General features: G+C 36.7%; 1 protein-coding gene across 8 annotated transcripts in view; it reads right to left on the reverse strand.

Annotated features, from left to right (window-relative positions):
• Positions 1–17,364, reverse strand: part of FBXW11 (F-box and WD repeat domain containing 11) — a 121,705-nt gene that overhangs the window by 46,696 nt on the left and 57,645 nt on the right. For all 8 annotated transcript variants that reach the window (XR_006283124.1, XR_006283123.1, XM_038412877.2 and 5 more), the window contains 2 exons: positions 16,449–16,511; positions 13,560–13,785 (listed from right to left, as the gene is read on the reverse strand). Coding sequence is in view for 6 of the 8 variants with exons in the window: in XM_038412877.2 (XP_038268805.1) it covers positions 13,560–13,785; positions 16,449–16,511 (289 nt within the window). In the remaining 2 variants the exon portion in view is untranslated. The remainder of the gene's footprint in view (positions 1–13,559; positions 13,786–16,448; positions 16,512–17,364) is intronic.

Here is a 17,364-nt window from a genome sequence, read left to right on the forward strand (position 1 = left end):
CTTTCAAACATGGCATGAAATGTATCTTCCTTCAAAATGTCAAACAGAGAAATAATTCCAAATGGAAAAAAGTGACAGGGCAAATATATTACGAAAGTTCATATTAAGTTAGCATAAAAGTTAAATCTTATACATTTATCTGTTACTGCCATCTCCTGGTAATAAACAAAATTATGCTCCCTAAAATAAACTGGAATATTTGCCTTATTTTATGTTCTGTAGAGCTATAGTTAACTGTTTTAGCTACTGAAATAAATTACACTTTAATAGCATGAGCTCATCAAATGCGAAAATGTTTTACTACTAGTCAAATGTACTTATGCTGTCTCGTACATGAAAACACTAAATGTAAGTATTTAATTTTGAAGCCCCTTCCATGGTTAAGGGGCCAGTGCCACTTTTATTATTTTCTCAATGGCACAAACATTGTAAAACTGAGCTTGAACAAATTCAGAGAGCCTTTTTCCAAAAGGAAAAAACACCTTAGTTTTCAAAATCAGTTAAGGCTGTTAAATGACAACAGTGGACTTATCACTCAAAAACAAAGCATATAAAAACCAAAAGCCTCATAGATTTTACACTGCTTACATAATGAAGTATAAAAACTTATCTGAGAAAACTATATATTTAAAGTGTATTAAAAACTGCTGATGTACATTAAAATTAGTTATATCCAAATCTCATATGTAGTACATGCATATGTAATTTATATATAAGAATGAACATACTGGGCCAGATCAATGGTCCATCTGGCCCAGTATCCTGTCTTCCAGCAGTAGCTAGTCCCAGATGATTCAAAGGGAATGAACAGAACAGGACAATTTATTGAGTGATCCATCATCATCCAGTACCAGTTTCTAACAGTCAGAAGTTTAGACTCCCAGAGAATGGGGGTGCGAAAGCATATGCTTTCAGACAAGAGTGTTGGGTTTAAATTTTGAGGTTAAAGATGGAACAGCATTTTGATCATAAGGAAGTTTGTTATGTAGTGATGAAATATGCATTTCCTTGTACTTTATTAGAATACACATTTATGTTCATTATGCAGACAGACATTTGTGAGGTCCTTAGACATTTCTTTCTTTTAATCACTTGGGGTTTTTAAGTGATGTCATATTTATACTATATTTAGCAATTTAAACTTTTTTAAAACAATGTTTTTGGTTTTGCAATTTCTTCTAATTGCATCTTCTTGTGAAAGCAAGACTTAAAAAAAATTAAGTGTGTTGAATAGATCATTAGATTATTAAATCAGAGTGAAGTGAGCTGATGGAACTAGCAGTAGTAAGAAAACCATCTTTCCATCTCTCTTCCATCTCAACATCCATCTCTCTTCATTTTTAATATGTCAACTTGAACGATGAAAACTCATGCCTAGTTTTCAAATAATGAGGATTAAAAATATATGAACCTTTGAACATTGTCACTTATACAAGTCAGTGTCCAAAGCTATCTAATGTTTCAAATTTGGTAGAGTAATGATATTTCGATGGGTAGAAAAAAAACAAAAAATCATAAGCTTCATAAAAAATGTCTCCTTCCTGAAATTTTAAATCTTAATCTCAAAAATGCTTAAATTATTCAAAAAATTTCAACACATTCCACTTGTCAAAGAAATATAAACCCTAAAAATCAGACAGCCTGATATTTTAAATTTTGAACTACAAAGAAAAACCAACAATCAGCCTTTTGATGGAATCTCTGGCTGCAACCTGGGCATGGGTGCACTACCAAGTTGGTGTCATCTTCTGCAACATCTAAGTTTCATTTTAAACAATCAAGTTTCTAGCCATTATAGCTTAGAGAGAACTTTCAATACATGAATTGAATGTGAACCGTTGCAGTGATGTCTCCCCAAGCCCACAATGTTTCCTGTACTGTAAAATGAACACTCAGGGGAAGATGCTGTTGCATGCAGCATGCAATCCTACCACCACTGAAGTCAGAGGCAAAAAACTATTTATCTGAATAGAAGCAGAATCCAAACTATCCATATATTTCTAATATTTTAGTCCAATCATAACTTTAGACAGCAAGAGTCTTCACGAAGATTTGACTATGCAAAAAGTTTGAGGGGTCAACAACAAGTTATTTTGGAGCTAAGATACAAATGTTAGACAACTTTGTAGGAAAAAAATTACTAACTTGTACTTGAAAACATAGTTGGTTAATTTTATTCAGACTTGACACGAATTCTCGTTTGCTTGCCCGAGCAGTTGTGGTACTAATTAGGTCAAAACTATTTTTCAACCCAAAGTTAAAGAAGTTAAAATAAGATGTTAGAATGGAAGTTAGATCCAACCAGCTACCATCTTTCCAGTCGCAGAATTAAGACACTGATGCACATTTCATGATCCACATCCACATCTCAGGTGACAAAGCACACAGCTGCAACTCACCTGAGGTGTATATTAATGGACCAATACCGATAAAACATAGTGGTGTGTCCTATGGATCCACTATGAAATTAAACTAGAAACAATTAAGAGTTTACTGATTTAACTGTCGCTGATGTTACACACAATGAAATTCAATTAAGTCATTAAGAAAAAAATGCTCCTTTTTAAGAAGGGGGAAAGAACTGCAGTATTTCTTTGGTGTTATCAACATACATCAAGTTTCCACTCTGGAAAGCCACCTGTAGAGTGTAATTACCCAGAAATGTTTTGCCCAGTATGCCTTCTTGATTCTTCAATTTTTTTTTTTTTTACAAGTAATTCACATCATAAATATAATGTCCACATTTAGTTATATCAAATCAAACTAAAAATGTGAACATGTGTACTTTATTCAAATGAATTCAGCAGTAACATGTCCAAAGCCTAGCTACTACGACAGGCCCATAACAAGTACCTTGACAGCAAGCAGGAATCTCTCATTCAACTCATATTTTAAAAAACATATGTAGTTCAGATCCAGAATATCATCAAAAGGCTACAAATACACATTTTACACTTCATGTCTGTTTACAGATTTAAAAAACAAACACACTTGGAACTGAAAGAGACCATAAACTAAACGTTTTCCTTAATAAGCTTGTCTAGCATTTATTAGTATACTTTCAGAGAAACAAAACAACATCACCCCCCTCAGAGAATGTTCTGGTAGTTTTATATAGAACAGTGAAAAGGTACAGCTGCTGGTGATTATAGGTACCAGAGGAAGGTTTGGTTTAATTTCAATAATAAATTAAAACAATTAAAATCCACAGAGATTTCAAAGCTCAATGTGTAAATATCACTCTGTATGAAAATGAAACCCAAATGCGGGATGTCAATTCCATGCAACTGACTAAAGCTGGATATGAAACAGTAGCTTAGATCATGAGACTGCACAGAGTTTTGTTATTTTAGAAACAAATTTCAAAGAACTTTGGCAGGATTTTACTTGCTCAATACAGTGTACAACTTTTTTACATACAAAACAGCTGCAGAAGGGACCTTATTTTTCTAGGCAAAGGCAACAAGATATTATTACAAAGGTCGAAGTTGCATGCTAAAAAAATCCATGATTTGCATAAGAACATGCAAAGTATTGTAAAAATTTAACTTTCATTTAATCTTTATTAATTAAGGCACAAAGGTGAAATCAGTTACCTTTTATTTTTAGTTAATGTCTTTTTACTACAAATAATATTTGACATACTAAAAGAAACATGGTCAGCATATTTAGAAGAATCAGAAGCCTTTCTTAATCAGCCTGAAAACTGTAAAAGGCAAGTAACATGGTATTTGCAACAAAACTGATTTGATAGAATATTGCCAGAGACTATCTCCTTTGTGAAGTAGTAAAGATTTGCCTTTAGTTTGAATGATATACCATTTTTCCTTTAATAACAGTACTTACTAACCACAACCTAACCCTGTAAGAACAAACCCTGTAGACTAAACATTCTACCACTGCTTTTTGAAAAGCATACCATAATTATCACTTTTTCCACTGAAGAGAAAGGAAACCAGAGACCGCAAACATTTTCCATTTTCCTAGCATTCGCACAGGTGTAAAATTTAGAATGGACATTACCAAGCAAAGACTACTTAAACTTCCTTTGAAGTCTGAAAAAGGGAGCTTAATTCTTTCAGACAAGTTATTTTCAAAAACAGGTAGTTTGTAAGAGTTATCTTTTAACATAGTTTTAGCCAAATATGGGATTAATTTATAACAGCTCAGAGCAAGCTGCCTGGAACTTTTATATGTAAGTTATTCATGCACTACATAACTATATGTTTTCCTGATATTTCTAAATTTTCATCACTGCAACAGCAGCACCACACATCAATCTCCCTGCCCTAATCACTCTTTACAGAGAAATTCATCAAGGCTTAACACAGTTTAGTTAAGATCCAGAAAGTAATCTAGCAATTTCTAGTTTAACTGCATTATCCTGTAGATAATGCAGATCTTTCAAGAGACAAAAGGTATACATTGTAATTGTACTCTGAAGATATACATCATACAGATCATTCTGTGCACCTGCATACAAATGAAATTTAAGACCACCTCAAAGCACTAAAAACCCACTCTGCATCCAGCAGGGGGGTATGAAGCACCAGCCTCTTCACAACAACGCAACTACAACAAATCTTCAGTTCTACATAAAGGTGGGTGGGAGATGGTTAATCTTTTTGGATGTGTATCTTAAGCAGAACAATTACAAGTAATTGTCTTTTTTCTAAAGACACTCAACAAATAAAGCTCTAATGATCTCTCTATGAAACTACATGCAACATCAATGAGAAACTACAAGCAGTATGAAGTGTAAACAAAGCGTACATACCATGGTTTGTGAAAATAAAGATTTGTGTGGGAGGGAGTTGAAGTATAACTGTAATAAATTTTACACCAGAGTGGATGAAATTTACTTACATTCCCTGGATGAAACAGATTAGATTGTTGCCATAGTTAGGACAGACATGCAAGCATGAGAAAATATCAGCTGGAACTAATGCCACCTGAAGTAGTGTTCATAGCACTCAACAGTTTAGCATAAAGTTGCAGCCTGAAACTCACTGAAAGTTTGTCACTGTATCATCTGGAAAAATGATCTTCCATGTCCAAAAACTGAGTTCACAAGCACAATGGCCAAAAAGTTGCTTCTATAAACTTCATAATGATTCCATCATCCCATTACAGATGGGTTTGTTTAGATTTTTTTTTTAAATTAACTAAACCTTTTGATATATTCATGCAAGGATAAGGGAAGACACGCAGTGAAGGACTCAGTGTAGGTGTAGCAGTGTCGGTCTCAGGATATGAGAGAGACACGATGGGTGAAGTAATATCTTTTATTGGACCAACTTCTGACAGAGACCTGAAGAAGAGCTCTGTGTGATTCCAAAGCTTCTCTCTCTCTCTCACCAACAAAAGTTAATCCAATAAAAGATATTACCTCACTGAGTGAAGGAATCTAACAGGATAAGAGGTGAGGAATGTAATCAAGCAATTTATTCGGGGCAAGTAAAGTTATCTATTCCTTTCCACTCAAATGTGTACATTCTTTTTATAGGCTCCTGTGCAGCAAGAACTCAAGACATCTTCTCAGAAACAAGCCCATCAGCTTTTAGTCTCTCAGAAGCCATGCCAATAGAGAGCGCAATTCCAGGCCGGAATGTAGAAAAGTTCCCCAGTTCTGTGTGATCAAATATGGCTACACATGCATCTTGGTCAGCAGGAGATTAATGAGACTGCAGAATCCTTGTCTTCTGCTCAGCTTAGTCATGACTCTTACAACTTGAAGTAATGAAGCAAATGCTTATAAGCCTCCCTCCCCAGTGGATGGAGATGTTTCTCACCACAGCAGGAGAACCTGTAGTGTGTCACCCATCTGACAATATGGCTCATTTATAAAACATAAAAAGTAGTTTCATGGAAGTTTTGCAACATCTCCTTCCTCTATGGATACCTCCTCGTGAAATGAGAAAATAGGAAAAAAGTTAAATACTCTACCAATTTGAATGTTATTTTTGCTAGCATTCTCCCTCCACTCCTTCAAAGTATTAAGTTCTGTGAACTATCTGAGCCCCCATCTGACCCCTACTGATCTTTCAGTAGTTGTTTGTCAGCCAGTAGTCAATTTATAGATAAGTGAGTGAGTTAAATTCGGAATACTGAGCAGCTCCCAATTAAGAGACTGAAATGGCCACAATGCAGCTTGGCTCCTTAGGGTGAGGGGGCAGTTTAAAATTGCCACTTTCAACCTCTCATTCCTCCAACTCCAGCCACTCACTTCCCCACACATCTTTTCATCCCTATCCATTCAGGGTGAATTATCTTTTATAAATCACAACTGAGAGTTTTTAATTAAACAGTGCAGGCGATGGCCTGCAATCTCTTCCATGCTTTTGCCCATTAAAATATTAAAGAGTGATTTGTGGAAAGTAATCCACATTAGGACACACTGTATTGGTTTAAAAATTCAAATATTGCTTTAGTTTCTTCAGTATTATTTTCTATCTTTCCAGTCTTGTTCAGTGAGGAAGCAGCTAAGTCAGGGATGGGCGAACTACAGCCCGTGGGCTGCATCTGGCCCTCCAGAAGTTTGAATCCAGCACTCGAGCTCCAGCCGGGGAGCGGAATCCGGAGCTTGCCTTGCTCTGTGCGGTTCTTGGAAGCAGTAGCATGTCCCCATTCCAGTTCCTATGCATGGAAGCAGCCAGCTGACCCCCGCCCCCAACACACACATCCCCAAGCGCCATACCAGCAGCTCCCATTGTCTGGCACCGGCAGACGGGGTAGCTCGCAGAGCTGCCTGGCCAGGCCTCTGAGTAGAAGCCAGAGTGGGGACATGCCGCTGTTTCTGGGAGCTACTTGAGGTAAGCACTGCCTGGAGCCTGCACCCCTGACCCCCTCCTGCACCCTAAGCCCCTGCCTCAGCCCTGATACCCCTCCTACCCTCCAAACCCCTCGGTCCCAGCCCAGAGCCCACACCCCTTCCTGCACCCCAATCCCCAAATTCGTGATCATTCCTGGCCCGCCATACAATTTCCATACCGAGATGTGGCCCTTGGGCGAAAAAGTTTGCCCACCCCTGAGCTAAGGAGCTACTGAGACCTGCTCACAGCCTGTGGTAACCAAAGAGTCAACACCCCTTGAGAGAGTTTCAGCCTTCCTACCGGTTCTACTTTTCGCAATTGGCACCAACTTCCCATTTAATAACATTCACTTCCAGATGACTAAAATTTAGTTTTTACAGTAAGCGTTTTGTTAACCCTGCCAACATCCCCAAAAAGTTATACTGAACAGTAACGGCTTATACAGTGTTTCAGTTCAAGAATACCTGAGCAGAAAAGGGAGGAAAAGAAGTTGTAGATAAAAAATTGAAATGGGAGACTGATCACAGGTTCAGGTAGCCTCTGCAGTTAGCAGCTGTAGGATTTTTAATATGACTTCTTAAAAAACTGAAGTGGGAAGAAGTCTATCATTTTGACATTTGCCCACTAAATATAATGGATATAGTGATATATGAGCAACAAGGTCCCAACTGTACCTGCAGCATGGCCCAGACTTCGAACAGCCAACTGAAATTATAGAATCAGAGGACTGGAAGGGACCTCTAAAGGTCATCTAGTCCAGTCCCCTGCACTAGTGGTAGGACTAAGTATTTTCTAGGCCATCCCTGACAGGTATTTGTCTAACCTGCTCTTAAAAATCTTCAATGATGGAGATTCCACAACCTCCCTAGGCAATTTGTTCCAGTGTTTAACCATCCTGACAGTTAGGAAGTTTTTCCTAACATTCAACCTAAACCCCCCTTGCCGCAATTTAAGCCCATTGCGTTTTGTCCTATCCTCAGAGGTTAGGAAGAACAATTTTTCTCCCTCCTCCTTGTAACAATCTTTTATGTACTTGAAAACTCATGTCCCCTCTTTCTTCTCTTTTCCAGCTAAATGTATATGCCTAGTGATTTTCTAATGGCAGTTGGAGCGCAATGAATTTCTACATTCTATTGCTGGACTGATGCAAGACGTCTCCTTGAGCCAACAGCTTTAGAATTTTGAACCTGGAGAATTTCTAACTTGATCACATCCAAGAGCTGGGATAGGTTACGATGGGTATCTTTTCAGAAAACAAATACGGAGTGACAAGTAAGAGGTAAAAACCCTTTGGGGGACTCTGAAAATGTATCCATACGTAACATGATTAACCAAATGTTCTTTACCCTAAGGGTCGCACAGCTTATTTATAATATGTCTGGTAAGTGTTCTAGTATAGATATGTTTTTCAAATGATTAAATCAGAGCCCAAAAGCATCTGGCACAGATGTTAAATTATTGTGTATCTTTGTTTAGCTTATTCTCATCTCTCCACAGCAGCAACATTTTTTCTGGATGCAAAGAATGTTTCTATAAAGCAGGCCATTCACACAACATGAACGGTCAGTTCCATCTTAGGCTCTAACTTTGTTAAATATATTCATTTTAATCCAAACCCTAGTGCAAGAAAACCTTCCCTTGCAAACATGGATGAGAAAAAGGTGCACACTTGCCCTTGTTGATACGCTTAATTTTCAGTGAGCCTTTTGCTACAGCTCTTCTCAGAGACCAAAGGTTTACAAAAGATGCTGTGCACTGCAAACTAGGTTCTGACGATTGAACATGCACATCACAGACCCAGAATAATTTTAATACTTATTTCAAGCCATTCACTCCTTATACTCTGGTATCTAGACACAAGACAAATTGTAATAAACTTCAAGTAATTTCTCTAAGTCTCTTGTGCAATTCTGCCATTTTTAATCTATTTCCTGTACAACTGAAACCAAAATGGCAATGTTTGCAATTGATCTGATTAACTTCTATTATGTAAGTGATTAGAAAGACTAAAAGTTTCAAAGAGGTTTGCACTTACGTTTGACTTGTTGGGGTAAATTAAACTAGATAAAAACAAATATTTTGTATTTATTATTTCGATTCTTAAGTCTACCACAAATTGCAAAAAGTTAAAGACTTTAATGTCTTAAATGACAAGTATTTAGTATAACAACTTCCTATTTTAAAATAATTACAGAAATAAAGGAATTAACGTCTTAAATTCTTACGGAATTAATCTGTCTCCAAGAATGAGGATAAAAATAAAATTTGTCTAAAAGAAGAAGAAACATCATACAATATATGCCCTAACATTGAACAATGCCATACAGTTTATATCTTGCAGATAGTGTTAAAATGGTTTGAATCAATAGCTTTCACATACCACAAGTTCAGGCAGGGCAAGATCTCATAATTGCAGCTCTCTAAGCCAGCGTCCTTACCTCTAACTATAAAGCATAAGGAATAGCAATGTAAAATGTTACAGCTGGAACTCTGCATCAAGAAGAATCTATATTTTAACATACAAAGACTAATTCACATATATGCCCTGATCCTGCAAGTTACAATGCATAAAATGAACGCTTGCGCTCCATGTGTTCCACAAAACTCAGTGAGGATCTTTGTGGATGTAGGGATCTGCTCACACATTGAAATCTGAAGGATTGGGGCTCTAATAAGCAAAAACTAACCAATTTTAAAATGGCAAGTTGTTCTGAATGAATGACTGGATAAGAACCTTCACACAGTGATATGACAATAAAAAAGTATGTTTGCACAGATCCAAGACAAATACCCTATACACAATTTTTAAAATATCTCCAGAAGAGCTGGGTAAAACAAACATCACAATGCTAGGCATTTTCACAATACATAACAGTAAAATAAACTGAGTTTAAGTCATGAATTTTTTTTTTGGATACTTTAATTAGCTGCTATTAATTTAACACAGCTGCTACTCTGAAACCTGTCTTCAATTGCATAGTAAAAACTCTTTACATATAGTAAATACAATTCTACATGACAGTTAAAACAGTCCTAAAAAATTAGGACTAGTTTTTTAAGGGTATGTAGGTATGGTGCCTAAATATCTTTAATAACCAGATCTTTAATGATTAATGGTGTGGATTTTGTCAAGCCTGCCTTTTACAAAGCTAGAGGATTTCAACATTTGGGTCAATATATCTGGGGTGGGTATTCTCTATCATCTATGCCACCTTCAATAGATTTCTTTAAGTGGAGATTACTTCCCCCAGCCCCCGCCATATATATTTACTATAAAAACATTTCTTCTAGTGTTCCCCAATATATATTCTGATCTACTTTCAAAAAGGAAAGTTTGCTAGATTTAAAAGACAATGTTTTCCTGTGCATGACAAAAACTTTGTATAAGAAGCTCATAGTAAATGCAATATACTAAAGTGATTTGATGAAAGGAAGGCCAAATTCAAAGTCAAGAAGGAAAACAACCCTGTTTTTCCCCAATGAAGCTCTCATTGTTTATGCTGTATCTAAAAATGAATACGTAAAACAATGAGATTTTCTCCAATCACACTAAAAAAAAAGCTAAAACCTAGGACAAGCGCAATTTGTACCATAAAGCTGCTTCATTCAATGTCACGTCTGCATTACAGCTGTCAGAAACATCAACAATCATTTTTTGAACAAAAGAGCAACTATGCAAAGCTGATCCCTGTGTGTGTGGAAACACTGAACTCCTTAGAAGAATGTTATCTTCAAACGAACAGGACTTGAAGTTAGCATTTTATTAACATTTTTTAAGGTAATTGCCATCTTTATTTTCTGAAAATGTCATGCATTTTCCAACGGAAGTCTGAATTCAAAGTGTACATTGATTTTCATGCTCACAAGGTCAATATTTGCCTAATAGGAAGATCTTTTTTTACATACATTGTTTTATTGATAGTAAAAGCCTTGGCAGCAAACGTTTTAAATAGTCTTAATACAATTCAACAAACTAACTTACAGGATAACTTTGGCTGCAGCTGACCAGAAAATATAAGCATTGGTATGCCATTTGTGGAAAGGATGGGGAAAATGAGAAATAGAAGGTCAAACATTGGAGGACATATTTTAATGTATTTAATATAATATACAATAAATATAAATGTGTATATGTAAATAAGAGGACTTATATGACTCTTATATGAATAAGTGATCTGGATCATTACAAATCCTGGTAACAGGTATCTAGATTTCACACTGAAGTTCAAAGTAAAGCAGCTGCAAACTCAAACTTGTGTTCAAAAATCCACTTTCTTAACTGAAGACCACTCTGTATAAACGCCTTGACCAGGCAGGCCTGATTTTTAAGTTGCACACTTTTTAAATATCTCCAAGGAAAATATAAAGCAGATACCCACTTTAAAAAAAAAGATACTGGGGCAGGAGATCTACGGTATCTAAAAACCAAGTGGTGTCATTTCTGCAGAAAAAGCTAGGAAATTCACTAAAAAGAAGCAACCCAAAATTAAATCAGATTGAAAAATCTTGTATAAAGCTAACTTCTCATAGTACTGATCTCATCTTTCCCCCTTCCCTTCATATTCTACCTTTTTTCCTTCTGTATTTTTTCTTGTCCGGTTTTTTAATTTCCCTTTTTTTCTTCGCTCCCACTTTGTCCACAACTGCTGAAGCCCAGACCCCCACCTTTCCTGTTGGAATGGCGTCCACTTTAAATATGAGCTGGCATCTCTGGGACAAGTAGAAAATTCTCTCTGCCCAGTGGAAAAAAATGCAGGCAACAGCAGTGTGAAACGGACGTGTACCTGGTTGGTTTCACGACTTTGCTCCCCGTTTGTAAAATGGGCATAATACCTGCTTTTTCATCCCTTTGTCTGTGTTGTCTCAAGACTGCAAATGATTTAGGATAGGGACTGTTTCTTACTGTTGTGTATGTACAATGAGGCACCAATCTCAAATGGGACTGTTAGCCACTACTGTCATACAAAACACCACCACTTTGGTGGTGAACCCTTATATGAAGATTTGAAGTAAGTGAATTATGTATAACTAACTAAGAAAAATACCAACATGAATGTTTATAATCAAAACTAGATTCCATCTCATAATACATCATTGGCTCCTAGCGTCTTTTCTCTTCTCCTTTCCTCTCAGTTTCTATGGTGTCCCTTACTAGGTTTTCAAGTTTCCCAGAGGTGCTGAGATCTTAACAATATTCTGCATGCCTAGAGGGAAGCAGTTACAATTTTAGTTGGGAAAAGGATAGACAGAAGGAAAACAAGAATAGTGCTGTTTGCGTTCTTATACTCATCCAACTCTGACAGATTCACCCTTTCAGCACTCCATCAATTCAATCAGCTGCCTGTCACTATCAGAGTTTCTCAGTAGCTCAAGCCTGTTCGATTCAAACATCAGAAATCATGGTATGTTGTGCTGGTGTCATCTGACAAATAATAAGTACAATGATGTGCATAATCTGGTATTCTAGCTCTTGTTTCTATGACTGCTCAATGCAGAGGACAGAACAAGAGATGGTCAAAGCAAACAAGGGAGAGAGAATATACAAATACGGGAAAACAGGAGAATGTGAAAGGCTAGGAGAGGTGCAAGATTACAAAGAAAGAAAACTGACAGCTGTTAAGTAGAGCAGCTCCTAATGTTATACTAACAAAGCATTTGAAGAAAATTTCTTTGACTGACTGACTTGTGTCACTTTCATCATGACTGCCTGGATTTAAATTAGCAGGCTTTTCCAATAGCTGGGTAGACCAGGTTCTGGATAACTTCTCAATGTTTCATTAGTTACTGGTTAAACTACATCAACTATTCGGGACCCCTCCATCAGGTGGTTTCTTGAATTCCTAAAAGACAACTAGTTTCTCTCATATCCAACATATCCTGCAGTGATTCTATTGTATCTACTTTTTTTATCATCATAAAACACCACATGCTGAATTCATTTTATTTTTTTTTTTTTTTTTTTTTTTTTTTTTTTTTTTTTTTTTAAAGGTAGCTGCCTCTCACTATCAGAAATCAGACCAAAATCCAGGGAACCAACTCCTTGTTGCTCCTGCTCAGGAGACTGAAATATAAGTTGCCTGCCAAGCACAAAAAAAGTCTAAAGCTACAAGGATTATATGCACCTGGAACAGTAGTGCTCCATCCTCTTTGTGGACTTGCATAGAGTATGCATAGGTATGAACAGTCTGTTAACATACAAGATACTGAGGAAAGGAACCAAACTTGAACTGTATAAAAATTTTACAATTAACTTTTTTGATTAAGAGTCAGTAGCAAGAAAGCCCAAATGTCTAGACTAGTTTATCAAAGCAGACAGATTTAAGTTCACTTTTAAAAAAATATTTGAGAAACCTAGGACAAAACAAAAAAATGCAGTATAGGCTTCACAAATTAAAGCCATGCAGGCTAATGGTATTTTCTACTTTAAAGGGTTTGCTATGGAAAAGAAATCTAGGATAAAGTTTGCATTTGAAAAGCAACTTTTACAACAATTCAGATCCAAGTAAAACACAGGCTGTTCTTTAAAACATACTAGTTAAACTATATCTATGTGGAACAATACTGGCATCCAGTGGCCAGTTCAATTAATCACAGAAATGGCTGACAAGTTATTCTCATACGTATTTACTCAACAGGCAAAAATAAAAATATGGTGGCTGTCCAGAAAAATGTACACTATTTATAATTTACATTTATCTATAGCAAAATATACACTTATCTCCCAATTCTTATAGATACATTTGTTACCTGGTAAAGCAGTGATGAAGTCCCGTTGTAACATGGGCTTCAAATAAGAGTTAATATGTCCATGCTGATAGTGACACATTCGTGAAATAAGGTGTTCCACAAATTCAACCTGATCTGATTCAGACCACTGGTCAAAATATTTAATACACAAGTCTTTTTCCTTTTCGTAGTTTCCTTCCGATGGTCGTTTCCTTGAGACTATCACGGATGAAGTTCCATTACTTATCTATTTTTAAAAAAAGATATAAAAGTTAATACTTATGCATGCATAGTCAGGTAAGAGTAATCTGAACTCTGAAAAAGGGGCTGAGAATGCAAGGAAGTGCATCTTAACAGAATGAAATTTTAAAGTCTATAATAAAAGCGATCTATGCAAAAACATTAACTTGGACATTCTGCTTTCATAGATGAGATTACTGAAATTATTTTTTTCTTATATAATTATAAATTATCAATTACACTGAAAAACAAAATCTCTTCCCATTTACAATTATTTAAAGAAACAATGAAGTGCTCATTCAACATAGGGGAAAGACTCTCCTATTCACACCACTACTTTCTACTGCTGTATTCCTTCCACAACTTCTATTGGTTTCAATGGATGTAATTATACAACACAAAACAGGAAAAAGATATGAAGTGCCGATAATGATTAGAAATTAAAAATTGCACTGCCCATTTCTTGCCCCATCATTTAAAACTGACAGGAATTTGTAAATTATATATCCTTTCCTTACGACAGTCCACTCCTGCCACCTGAGAGTGTGCAAATGCCAACACCTAGGACCACGAAATGGGACCTTGGTTTTTAATTTTCCAGTTGGGTGCCATAACAGATATTGCCATGGATGACACACCACTACAGAATACAGATGTTAATTTTTTTCACTCAAGAATAGAAGAAAGAGTTTAAGGCCATACTGCCTACTTCCATGATACTTCTTGGTACCAAACATTCTCAATATTTGGTAAGAATTTCTAACCATCACTGTGCTTACACCACCACCTAGTGTTTGAATCACATAATAAGCACTATTATAGGATGACAAGACATCGTGCAGTTTAGGCAGGAAGTGATAGCAAGAAACAGCTCCACTAAGATCTATAGTATATTGACAGCAGGCTAAGCTTCACTGGTACCCTGAAAATGTGAAACTAGAGCTTCCAGATCTAAAAGTGTTACGCATTAATCCACTATGCTATATGCAGACACTTAGGCCTTATCTACACTGCTGCTTACAGCACTGAAACTTTCTTTGCTCAGAAGTGTGGAAAAAACATCCCCCTGACCGATGCAAGTTTCAGTGTTGTAAAGTGGCAGTGTAGATAGTGCTACAGTGCTGGGAGCCACGCTCCCAGAATTGGTAGCTAGTCCCCTCACTGAGGTGGTTTTATTACAGCGCTGGGAGAGCTGGAGCCCCGACTACACAGCCACATTAAAGCACTTCCACATACCCTTAGATGTGCAAATTGATCCACAGAGCATTTCAAGATACGTCTGCAGAGTTTGTAGCAAAAGCAGGGATACTGCTAATTTCAGTTTGCTCAAGGATTCCTTAAGTTTCCAAAAGCCTCTTGAAACTAAAGAATAAATACCACTTAAATCAGCAGAGTGGTTGTTTCATGCCTTTTTTTGCTGGATGTTGCTCTAGTGTACAAGTTGAGCAAACCTCAAATTTGCAAGACCCCAAATTGCACGGGTAGTAAATACAAGGGAGGACAGAACTAAACAAGTAAGGGATTGCTTGTAACCTCAACTGTCTTCAGGGAAGATCTGATAAACATGGCTACAAACCCCATCCAGAAAGAGAAAATAAAGAGAATAGAATTGAAGAGGAGCATGTAAGCAAGCAGCCACACACATCACAGTCTTCCTCTTCCCTTTACATTTTCACAGAAAAAAAGCATAACTTTCTGCATATGTGGTGTGTGACAAGGTCTGAAAGGTTACGGTTTGAGCAGTGATATCTCAAAAAGCATTTGTTACTGACATTCTCCATTTTATTCATCTACCTCTTCTTTATACATGACAATAGTAACACATACCACACCATCCTTTGGATTATTCCTCTTGTATAGGGAGTAAAGTTCATAGCTAGGGAGATGACTGTTTAAATAGAAAAACATCAGCACACAAGGAGAAGTTGCCCTATAATCTGTGTGTGGTTTTTTTTGTTTTTTTAAAGAACGAGGTTTTATGGACAGGCAATTTTGACTGTTTATTTTACTGGGAAATAAATCCATAGATTTACGGATTGCTGGTCTCTCAGGCCGAGACCATGCGATTGCCTTTACACAAGGTTTCCTCCTTGTTTTAGAGTCAACTCTAGTCAAAGCCGCATTCCTTATAGCAGGTTGAACTTCTCAGGAGAAGATGACCGATTACTATCTGGCAATAAATCGATCAAATTAAATCCAGAGGTTTCCTGGTACTGTGTTTCAGAGCATAAAGGCAGCAAGCTTGGAATACATACTCACCTTCCTCTAGAGAACAATATCTGTTACGTATATTTCACCACAGTCAGTTTTCCTGCAGTGGTAGGACAGTGCTAGACCTTGTTCCTTCCATTTATGGCCATTGCACTGTCTCTCTATTTTATGAATTTGTACTGAAACGTGTGTTTTGATGCTGAAATTATCTCATTTCAAGGCAGAGTGAAGAAAGTTTTAAAAATCTGGAAAGAACAAGTCATGTATAAATTGTCCATCACTGTCATCTTCTATCTGAGGACTCCACTCTGAGCTAAATATACGATGGCATCAAGTCTACTATGTATAAGAGGAACATTCAATTTGCAGGAGCAAGCTCTCTCAAAGGCAGACATATTGAAAATGATGCCAACTATCTATATCTCATTTACTGCCTTCCCTTGTGAACCTCAGTCATACCTGCCATAGGGTATTTTTCTTTGGAGATTCATCTTCATTCTGATCCTCCATTACTGATGTGTTCTAGGAAAAAACAGAAATATTATTTGAATTTTCCTCTGCACGTGTTTAAATTTTGTGGCAATTCCATGCCTGTGCAAACATTTTCAAAAGAACATCTAAAAAAGATAAAATCTTATTTTCCTATCAAACATTACAAGAGATTTCTAGTCACATAAAACCTAGATACTATAAATGTTAAGATTTCCAATGAACTAGAGTATGTTCACTGATTCCATTTACAGTAAAGACAATTCCACTTCTGACCTCTCTTCAGTTTCCATCAACAGGCTCTCATCTAGCCTTTTTAATGATCTCAATGGGGAACAAATCCATTTATGAATTAGAATTAATCTCCCTCAGGTGAACAGGAAAATTGCTGAAGTGATTAAACAAGCAGCTTCTGATGTGAAGTCAAAATACATACATCTAGGGTGAAAAAAATCCAGTCAGTACACCCTCTTATACATGTAATAGGATCATATATTAGACATAAAAGACCTATCAGGAGTGCAAGATTGTTCTCTACAGACTATTTTGTAGCCGATTGCCATTTACAGTTTTTAATGTCCCAAGAGATTTGGCAGCTGCCATTTCCCTTTACTTCTATTTTCCTTAAAGAATTCTGATATCTTTTTCTCTTCCATCTTTACCAGTACATATCTCACTTCAAACTTCTCTTCTCCCTCTTTACCTTTCCACTTTCTCCTGTTTTCTTCCCTTCCCCCCCTTTTTTTTTTAAATGGAAAACCTGACCTCCGCCCTCCCTCAACATCCATCCTCCCCTCAAACTTTCCTTCTCTCAATTCATATCTTCTTTTCTCCACTACCTGCCCACATTCACTCACTCGACTCTGCCTCTAAAACTGAAACAGTC

The sequence above is a fragment of the Dermochelys coriacea genome, chromosome 8 (genome assembly GCF_009764565.3).
Source record: "Dermochelys coriacea isolate rDerCor1 chromosome 8, rDerCor1.pri.v4, whole genome shotgun sequence".
Taxonomy (NCBI): domain Eukaryota; kingdom Metazoa; phylum Chordata; order Testudines; family Dermochelyidae; genus Dermochelys; species Dermochelys coriacea.